The sequence below is a fragment of the Diadema antillarum genome, unplaced genomic scaffold, assembly GCF_040938485.1.
Source record: "Diadema antillarum isolate AM-2024a unplaced genomic scaffold, OU_Dant_1.0 seq00000981_RagTag, whole genome shotgun sequence".
In the NCBI taxonomy this organism is placed as follows: Eukaryota; Metazoa; Echinodermata; class Echinoidea; order Diadematoida; family Diadematidae; genus Diadema; species Diadema antillarum.
Genome location: NW_027271821.1, coordinates 409528 through 420691, shown reverse-complemented (window position 1 = coordinate 420691; position 11164 = coordinate 409528). Strand labels below are relative to the sequence as shown.

The window sequence follows — 11164 nt, the reverse complement described above, 5'->3', positions numbered from 1 at the left end:
TTGCTGTCAAATGAAAGTTTAGGACATACAAATATCTCGAACAAGCACAAGTCATTATAAGTCCATGCATAGTAATAAGCACACATGCAATGCATACAATTCTGTCCAGTTTAATAGGTTCATATTGTGTTGCTGAAGACTATAAGTGTTACAACTTATCAGTACGATGATGAAGGCTTTGATGATTATTACTATATCAATATTATAGGCCATGTCATTATTGTTGTCATCATTATCACTGTCATATGGCGCCTTTGAGGGTTCCGTACAGAAAATGGCACAATATAATTCACGTTCGTCATTATGAGCATCGTTATTATCAGCATTAATGAAGTAGCATTACAGCAACATCATCATTATTATTTTTTATGTTACCATGAACACATCATCATTATCATCGTCGATTATCAGAAAGACTTGATGAGTAATTTGTACCATAGAGAATATTGTACATGTATTACACTTTATAGCAGGAACTTCTTTTAGCAGGAACTTCTTTCACATTGTGTAACAAGATATTTTGACAAATGTATATTATTATCATTATTATTATTATTATTATTATTATTATTATTATTATCATCATCATCATCATTATTATTATTATTACCATTATCTATTCGGCATTTGCAAGGCAAAGGAAGTGATAACAGATAAACGAACAAAACAAGCAAAATACAAGAAAATAAAAAACGTCAAGCTTTCCCTGGAGCGGTTCCCTATTGTTGCTGGGTTGGACAATAGCAGTCCAAATCACTATGGCCCTTGGGCCTCTCCTTTGTGGGCTTAATTATTGTATACAGTAGTACCTTTTGTTTAATTATAATAAAGTATAATTTATCTAACTGAACAAAGAAAAACATGTTCTTCGGAAACGTGTCAACATTTGTCGACGACGGTGAATGAAAAGATTGCTGTGCCTGCTTTCAAACATAAATCCCTTCACCAACTCAACAAATCTCGGGAGTCTCTCCTGCCGAGGCAGAGATTGATATTGTATAGCTATTAACGCATTATTTGTACAAATTCACTGGGCCGTGTAGTGTCCAGCTCCTTGGTCAGACGAGGAAGGTCACTTCTCTGATCAGACATTTCTATAGTTTTTCATGCATGAAAGGTCAACATTTGTTAGGTCCTACTTCGTTGTCCACCGCGACTCGCCGGAGCGTCATTTCGGACGAGCTGAAGCCCAATAGATAAACCAAGCAAAGATATTGAGTCTCTCGTTGTACACGCAACATGGAGACCCTGAGCTTTCTCGAGTCAAACTGGACAACGTTATGTCTGTTCAGCCTCACTCTAGTGGTCATTTGGACCATCTTAAAGCCAAGGGCAAGAGGTCGACTACCGAAAGGTCCTCGACCTCTGCCTTTCTTCGGGAACCTGTTGTCGTTTCCAGAAAACGACGCCTTTCTCAACATGCTGAATGAGCTTGGGAAAGAGTACGGGCCCGTTTACACGATCTATCTTGGAAACAGACCCGCTGTCGTGGTCAATGGATGGGAGGCGATCAAAGAGGTCACAATGATAGCGGGAAACGATTTCATTGACCGAGGGGAGACCGTCATTTTCATGAAGATGAACTCGAAGCGACTCGGTAGGCGACTCCGCGATGTTGGTTGTGTGAATGGAGTGGTATGATTGGTAATGATTGTGGTGAGTATAGAAATCCAATAGCTACTACTCGATCGTCACCATTGATAAGCAAACGAACAGAACATTTTACGTGACTGTATTTTTTTTTTTCCATGTGAGAGAAGCTTAGACGATCAGACCCTCTGTTAACTTAAACTGGAAATGGTAAAACTTTGCCAGTAAAGCAAACAAGAATAGAATATTGGGGAATGGGTGGGAAAAGTTGTAACAGAACATGGGGATTTCTTTTTCTTTAACAATTTAGAATTAAATTATACATGAATCGGGTAAAAGCAGATTTGATTTTGAATAAATCATGTTAGTATTTATTGCATACCCGTGTGTGTATGCATGTTCGTTCATGCATATTTCGGTGTTTGTGTATGTGGAGGGCAGGTGCTACGTTTTTGCAAAATGAAGGGGTCCACTTAATGATTGCATAGAGTTAACAAGAAAGTGGGGGCGTCACCCCTCCCCCCCCCCGTCTCCCCAACTGTACTGTGGTATCATTACATCACTAATATGATAGGTGTGCAGGGATGGTTATGGTACAGTAGCAACAGTATGCAACTACACTATCTGATGTTATGATAAGTATCAGGCAACTAGTAACAGTCAGTGATGTATCAGGACAGTAGTATTAGTTATACCTATACCTGCCTACAGCGGATACCACGTCAAGAGTTCGACGCTCACGAGTCATAGAGCCCGCGAGTCACACAGCCCATGGGCTTGATAACAGGCATATAAAACCCATAGATCCGACACTAGGCATAAAGGCCCACGGGTCTTACACTGGGTACAAGGCCTATAGGTGTCGAACTTGGCCTAGTGTCGAACTCGTGGGCCTTCTTTGTTGGGTATTCTTCTATTTTTCGTGGGTATTTTCCAGGTATTTTTGACAGCCGAGCTGACGAGACGTGGAAACAGCACCGTAAGTTCGCTCACACCACCCTGAGAGGTATGGGATTTGGAAAGGTGTCCCTTGAACCACTCATCCAGGAAGAAGTCAACCATCTCGTCAAATACTTCAAGGTTGTAGTTCATTACCCTTTAATTGGAATAGGGAGGGGGTATATTTGTTGTGTATATATTCATCATCGCTTATGTTATTCTTGTAAATATTCTAGTCGTTACATCGTCAATGTCAGTTTTCCACAACTTTTTTCCAAGCAATAGTTATAATAACTCCAGCATTTGTAATGCATTAATAATTGCAAGTATGTAGCCTTATGCGATGTACAATGAAAATATAACAATAGACAGGGCTCGACACTAACGGTGGCCCGGTGGCCCGGGGCCACCAAAAATGAAAGTCGGACCACCAAATTTCAGAAAAGGGCAAATTTGGTGGCCCACCTCGGGCCACCAAAATTTTTTGAAAAGTGCGTCAATAAATTCGTAACTTTTTGCGCCGGAAATGCATAAATGCATGCAGTGAGTGTTCGACTTATTAAAAAAAAAAAATGGACTTTTATTAATTTTTTTTTTCGGGCCACCAAATTTTTCTCTCGGGCCACCAAAAATTTGAAATTGATGATTTTGGTAGCCCCATCGGGCCACCGAAAAATAAAGTTAGTGTCGAGCCCTGCAATAGAGATTGTGGTATTTTTTAAAACGAAAAAGCAAGATATGCAAACAAATTGAATAGATCATGTAGATGCAAAATACGTTCGATTTTGGCATCTCTTCTAAGATATGTTCCACTTTGCGTAATGATGTCTGATAGGATGAGAGCTCTTCTTTTTCGTGATAAAACGAAAGAAAGGATAAACTGTTCTAAAATATTTATACACAAAGGAAGGACGAGAAGTGTAAGTGAAGGGTGAGCCGAAAAGAAGAATCACTAATATAGGCATAAAAGATTAAATTATGCTTAAAGTGACCATAAATTAACGCTACTATGCGTTTCCGTTATAGTTGTCAGTGCTGCAGTGTATTCCGATATATTTTGTTTTTCAAAGATTGTTCGGTCACAGAACAGTATTTATCAATCATCATTGTCTTTAATTTTCAGATCTTAAGGACGCCAATTGCTTCAGATTGTTAAGGAGAGCGTTTTTGTACATCAGGTCCATAGTGTCTTTAAAAAGGACTTGTGAGCCAACATGATTCTGTTGTTACTTGAATTGATGCTACATGTGGGGACCTCAACCATTTCTTCCACAGAGCACCGAAGGTTCAGTGATAGATCCTCGAACAGCTCTTGGGGTGACTTCTTCCAACGTCATTTGCTCCCTTGTCATGAAGAGACGAGAAGAACATGGGTCGGACTCAGCCAGCGAGCTCATGGAAAACGTCCGTCACCTCATGGTTAGCAGCGAGGGAGCCTTGTTGACGCTTGTGCCATCCGCCTGGCCGATCCTGCAATACTCCAAGAAATGGCGGGATTTGCTCTCGTCACGGGAGGCAGTGGAGAAGTTCTTCAACGAACAGATCCAGAGTCACCAGGCGAGGTTGGACGCTGCCACTGGTGAGTACAATTATTTGTGATTCGAGTGTCCACATCCAAGCGTCCTGCTGGATTAAATGATGTCAGCATTATAATTTCTTCCTCGTACTTAATGTAGGCCTATAGGTCAGTGCAGGAAGATGGTGAGACGGGGTCATCCCACTAGACCGACAGCCACGAGTCATACAGCCTACGAGTTCGACATTGAAGACAGGTCCATGAGTCATACAGCTCACGAGTCATACAGCCCATGAGTTCGACACTAGGCAAATAAAGCCCATGAGTTCGACAGATACAACGCCGGGCTTAATGTGACGGTCTCGTGGGCCTTGTTAGCTTAGTGTCGAACTAATGGGCTGTATGACTCGTGAGCTGTATAAGTCATGGGATGTATGACTCTTGGGCTGTACGACTCGTAGGTGACGGTCTCATGACGTGCATACAGCACACCTTCCTGCATTGTCAGTACAGGGCCCTACTACACATGGACTACTAACAGATATCTTTCATTGATCCCAACTGATCACCGCCGCGACCGCCGCCGCCCGATTACGAAGTGTAATGTGCATTGTAAGTGATTGACAAATTGCCCTACATCGCAAGTGCTGGTTCTAATCTCCGTAGTATGCAGCGGCTACTGCGTATAATCATTCAAATTCATGAAATGGGTTTGTCGAGATGTCGGGATGAAGCTGTGATCTAATGTGACATGAGAAACAATGCATGTCTCATTGAATGGATGAGATCTGTCACTCGAAGTGGCCAAATAAACAGGCCAGCCGGTATGAATACAGGCTTGTTTGTGTGTATAGGTTTTTTTTTTTCTAACATTTTATGGTCCATAACCTTTAACATGCATGGCCACATGTCCGATAATTTGGTTAGAAGAAACCCTAAACACAAACCTGCAGTCATGCAAGCTGGCCTGTTAATTTGACTACTTTCATTAATATATCTCATCCATGTAGTGAGACATGCATTGTTCCTTCACAATGATAACCCTCAAATTAGGAAAAAGTGCAATTTGCCATTGCTGTCTTAAGTTCATGTGCTCAGTCACACAATATGACATTTGTCAACTTAATTAGGTATCAATAGAAAGAGGTAGAGTTCCCCTTTCCTCACAACCAATATTGCGCTCTCCATAGCTGACGATTATGAAATAGTAGCCCTTCAAGGTTGGATTTCCTGTTTTGATTCACACTGTATAGTTCGAGTTCCAAATACAGTAATATGATTAGTTTCATTAACATTGAGAATTAGATTATTTGTTGTCATCCTTTTGCTATACTTCATATAATTTTTCTTTAACATGATGAAATCAAGTTTTGGTATCGGAACCTTTACAACGTTTACAGAATACACCTGTATCCTCTGCTAGTAATATGTAATGAAGATTTTAAGCTAAACAAGGTCAGATATTGATATAGGCCTATCTCAGAAATAATAGATGGAGGATATACACTAGATCCTGAAGAATGGTGTTGTCAACATTATCGTCATTATCATCACTATTCATTCATAATATCCTACCCACTTTCTTTGTGCATATGAGCATGATCAATACTATTCATCAAATATCATTATCAATATTCAACTATTCAGGTGAACCGGAAATCCATGATTTCCTCGATGCCTACCTAGTGCACCGGAAGTCTGACCCTGACACGTTTACCATCGAGGCGCTCCACTACGACCTGCTGGACCTGTTCTTGGCGGGCACGGACACCATCTCCCTCACTCTCTCCTGGGCCATCAAGTATCTTGCCGTCCATACCGACGTCCAGCAGAAAGTGCATGACGAGATAAAGAAGGTAGAATCGAGTGGGGGGGGGGGGGGGGGGTTGGGGGTTGTGAGGGGTCCGGGAGTAAAGTGGACCGAGGAATGTTCGCGGGCGTGTCGTACTATAATTGCTTGACAAAAGGGGAGGGGAATGGGTGAGGTGGAGCTATGTAACTATACAACAGGACAATGCGACCGAGGAATATTCGTGGACGTGGCAATATTAATTGTTCAACAGAAGGGGGACGGGAATGTGTGGAGTTTAACTGTGTGACTACGACGTGACTGTCCTACCGAGGATTTTTCATGGGCGTAGCACCAAAATTGTTTAAGAGAAGGGGGCGGGAGTGAGTGAAGAGAAGCTATGCGACTACCATATATGACTGTTCGATCGTGGAATCTCCGTGGGCGTGGCACCATAATGTTCTTCTCTTGATTGACAAAACTGAAATTTAAGGTAGCATATTAAACTCCGAATTAGATGCGAGATCATTTTCGTCTCCCAACTGAATTGCCACTTGTAAGCCTACTGGGTCACCTTTTCACGTTGTATCAAATTCTGCCATTACAGGGCCTGTGACCGATCAGTAATATTTAAGATGATTATTTGTGTCGAAAGATTTGAAGATTGTTAGTAATGGTTTACCTCTGCATCGAATAGACTTTCAATCAAGCTCAAATTTTCGTATGAAATACAGATATACAAGTATAGGACTTGTATATAGGCCATACAGCTGTATAGCATACATGCCTATGACCTACGTCATTAGCATCAGTTTGTATTTCTTTTCGTTTTTCCCACATAGATCGTTGGAGACCAGCAGGTATCCATATCACACCGTGGGCAGCTTCCTTACACCGAAGCGACGCTGCTCGAGATCCAGCGGCTTGCCTCCGTGACGCCCGTCGTGCCCCGAATGACGGTCAAAGACACCTCGGCGGGCGGTCAGAACATACCCGAGGGAACAAAAGTACTGCTCAATCTTTGGTAATTAGGCTCTCTGCTTTAAGTGAGATAAAGAGAAATATGAACTCTTCCTTATCTGTAATCATCATAATGATTGTACAAGTAGCAATAATGTTGATGATAATTATAAATGGTGACAATAGACGCAATTATACAATACAATTGAAATGATGACAATAATACTAGTAAATAATTATAGAATCATGTTTATTGTTGCTAATCATCATTGTTGTTGTAATTCAATTGAATTGAATTGGATTTATTTTCACATCGGGAATATCATTGCAGTCTTTACTGTAGCTTTAAGAGCCCTAAATATCCCGACCTAGTAATATAAGAGATACTAGCGAAGAGCCAGCCGCAGCTTGCGCGTGGTGAATTTTTCGAAATATCAGCAGTGTGCGTGAAGATCAAAGATACATCCCACCAACCATTTTCTCTTTCGTGGTTGTCTGATATTTGCGCAGGCCCTATTTCATAGCAAAGGGGTTGGGGTGGGAAAGGGCCAGTCTGAACTACTGAGAATAAACAATATGCTCCAAACTCGCAGAAAGGGGATGATCTTTTTTTTCTGAGAAAGTGTGATCCTCATTGTTTCCTTGTCATTTTTTTCTTCCCTTTAGATATGCAGTGTTGATTATTGCAACGAGAAGGAATTTATGTAGGCCTACCGAATGAAATCATGTCTCTTTATTCTGTACAAGCTTTTTCGTGGTTTAATTTGTGTACAATTGTATTCAATTACATGTATTCAGTTCACATTAGAAAGTTGCATTGACTCAGCTTGGCAGGTAAAGAAATATTTCTGGATTTTTTTTAATGAGTAAAATGTTGTGTTTTCACCATGAAAGGTCGCTGCATCGTGATCCAGCTGTATGGACTGATCCTGATAAGTTCAATCCTGAGAGATTCTTGGAGGATGATGGGACTGTTGTCAAGCAACCGAAGAACTTCCTCCCCTTCTCTGCCGGTAAATTGCCCCCCTCCCCTCCCAATGGCCATTTTCCCCTTCATGCACTTCGTATAGATGGCAATTCAAAGGGGTTTTATGTGAAGAGGGGTTTCAATCATATGGAGATACAAAATTGATATCAGTGGCTGTCTTCTGCGGCCAATCAGTACAGAATCAATGAATGATATTTCTCAGTGCGCGCGCGCTCTCCCCTCTCTGTCTTCTAGATAGTGTCCCATTAGTTGATAAAAAGGGTTTTTTTTTACCCCATCACTATATGCGGTGCTTGAAAAAAAATCAGACTCCACCTGATCACAATTGATCTATCTGATGGACAAAAAGTATGGACATCTGATCCATTTCATCAAAATGTGCACCTGATCGTTCAATTTCAATTCTACAGAATGCAAAAACTCCCTCGAGAGAGAGCGGGACACCCCTTCCCACACTCTCCTCGTGAGGTCCACCTCCATAAACTTTAGTACAGATTGAAGACGCACACGCAGATCAAGAAGTGACAGATAAAACGAATAAGTCATTCACATATTCCCCGAATATTCACTTTTCATACTTTTTGCTAGATTTTTTTGTGAAAAACTTATCTGTTTAAGAGGGAGTTACACTGACCCTTAACATCGTCCCCCAATCGGGCCACCGTAATCAAAGGTCCGCTTTGATGACCTGCGCACCTCCCCTTAAAAATCCTGGCTACGGGCCTGTACTTGTTTGTTTATTATACGATTTAAAGCCACATCGCACATTGATAGCAGGAAGGAAGTTATGTTTGAGGTTTGCTTTTCATAATTATTCATTTCGCTAATATGCTTCATGTACTTTGTTTTTTCATTTACTTTCAAGGGAAACGCGTCTGCATGGGTGAGCAGCTGGCCAAGATGGAATTATTCCTCTTCTTTACGACCATCATGCAACAGGTCAAGTTCTCACTTCCGCCCGGCGAATCCGTCTCCTTTGGAGGCCTCCTAGACCTGACCCGCTTCCCGGCACCATTCGGAATCCAGATTTTCCCATGGAATGACTGATTAAGTAACACCCTGGATAATAAAGTATATAGCAGAAACTCTTGGAAAAAAAAGGTCATGGGACACCGGGGAATATACACAGTCATATCTCTCACTTTGCTATAGAGAAGTAGCAGAGCACTACATTCTGATCATGCATTTACTTCGCTATACTGTGTCAGTTTTCTTTACATAGCACCATGTTTGCACTGTGTAGTAAACGATTTTTTTTTTCCAATGACATATTTAGAATTGTTACAGCTCTTCGGACAGATCATACATGTATCAAAATACACAGTTAGATGGAAATTAAGGAAAGTGAGGACAGTGATTGTTTCACATTATCATTGCATTTATTCATGGAGACGATTCGGAATTCGATGGAGACGTTTGCCATGTACGATTTGCCACATTATAAAATTATATTACCACATCCGATGAACTTACATTATTTTGATTGTGGATGCGGATAAAAAAAAATCTCGTCAGCTTCTAAAGAAACTTGAAGCACTGGCTGTAATGACAAAAGAAGAATAACTATCACCTTGGAATCTTTTCTTTACCAGATTTCGTATAAAACCCTGATGCCATCAAGCATGCTAATTAAAAAGAAAAGGAGTTTGCCACGCCCTCCTGACGACAGAAGGTCACGTGAAGTGCGCGGATGCGCACGATTCCATTATTGTGGCTGAAAACTACACTGGTGGCTCTTCTTCTGTACGTGCAAATTTGTGGCTGCTACGAGGCATACAGTATTTTTTACAAGCACAAATATATTTTTATGCTGGAAAGACTTTTTCTTTTCTATCTTTTTTTTTTTTCTCGCCGCCACTAGTACCTCTACAAACCCTGCGTTCCGCTACCAGAAGACATGACCTGACTACGTCACAATAGCACATTCACCATCATTTTATGTGACCTGTAGATCTTTGTTTACACAACATAGATAGCAAGATACATTGGCGTAAATTGACAAGCTCAAGCACATAAAACGCCCCTAAAAAACCCCACGCACATCCACAACTTCACATGATATTAATAACACCCATGAACACACGCTCTTATACATGATAACTTGGCCCAATGCTTAATGTACATCCAAAGCATCCCTCTATACACCAAGACCACCCCAAGACAACGCTTACAATCATTTGGCGTTGCTTTTGCTTTCACGATAATAGTTATAACGAATTAGAGTTGCATTCTGTATACAGGCAGGTAGATAAAACAACAACAACACAAATTGGCACAAACACTAGCCATCAAGGACGTCTAAAGTAGTTCGATTGCAGTAGTAGCTAGTTTGATCATGCGTAGTAATTTCAATTTCAACATTTCGATAGTACAAACAAATGCATGCTTTCAATAAATATGATAGCGTAAAAAGTCTGACATTGGCATCAACATTACAGTTTGTTCAGTCATTTTAAGGTACTGTACGTTTACCCTGAAAGACCTCTGAAAAAATGAAAATCTAGACTACAAGTATAATTATGTATAATTATATAACATAATTCTCTCTATATACGGCCATCCTTAATTTAAATACTTTTAGTCACCAGATGCAGCAAAACAAACGCGTCCCAATTTATGAGGACATGTCTATTTAAACAGAGGCTCAAACTACTGTCTTGTTTTCTCATTTGGAATGAAAGTGCTCTTTGAGTATTTGAACATTTGATCTTTGGATCTGAGAGTAAACACACCTGACCAAACATTCAGACATTTTTTTTTTTCGCAAAACAAACAGAACTAACATACACCGTTAGTTACCGACTGATATCAATTTCTACCAGTGACCAACCCTTGCTTTGGTCCTCAATTTTGATTATTTTCTTTTGATTTGTTTTAGTTGTCTGTTTGTTTGATTAGTTGGCAACATGTCCGAATGACATCTGATGGCGAATCACGTCATGAGGAATATTCTTTCAATTTTGTAATAAAACAAATAATGCACACTGTACTATAATCAATTTCAGTTGAAATTATAATGCCTCCAGCAACGTCGGAGCAGCTCGTACTTAAGTTTCCTCCTATGGACGATGTCTGTTCAGGTCTCCACACAGTGACAGAACTTGGGCGATATCCTGATCCACGGCATTATCGCTTTTTTTTGGTCGTAAGGTACTTCACATATACATGATACGACGCATATATGCTAACACACGCAGTGAACTCACTGTCAAACATGGAGAGCTGTGTTGGCATGCAGGTCCGTGGTCACTGATCACACGACTAAGGGTGCGTTTATCAACTCTTTTTCTCGGCAGAAACAGGTTTTCCAAACAGCTTTCAAGGAATTTTTACGAGTTGATAAACGCAAAAGCTGTTTTGAAAGCCCTTTCGGAAAGCCTTT

The 11164-nt window shown here is 40.7% G+C and overlaps 1 protein-coding gene across 1 annotated transcript; it reads left to right on the top strand.

Annotated features, from left to right (window-relative positions):
• The first annotated feature begins 1239 nt into the window (after positions 1–1239).
• LOC139742135 (cytochrome P450 2U1-like) lies at positions 1240–8829 on the top strand. Its single transcript, XM_071652703.1, has 7 exons — positions 1240–1597; positions 2528–2670; positions 3805–4108; positions 5693–5901; positions 6677–6858; positions 7689–7807; positions 8648–8829. The coding sequence occupies exons 1-7, from the start codon at positions 1240–1242 to the stop codon at positions 8827–8829; spliced, it is 1497 nt and encodes a 498-aa protein (XP_071508804.1).
• Positions 8830–11164: the final 2335 nt, after the last annotated feature.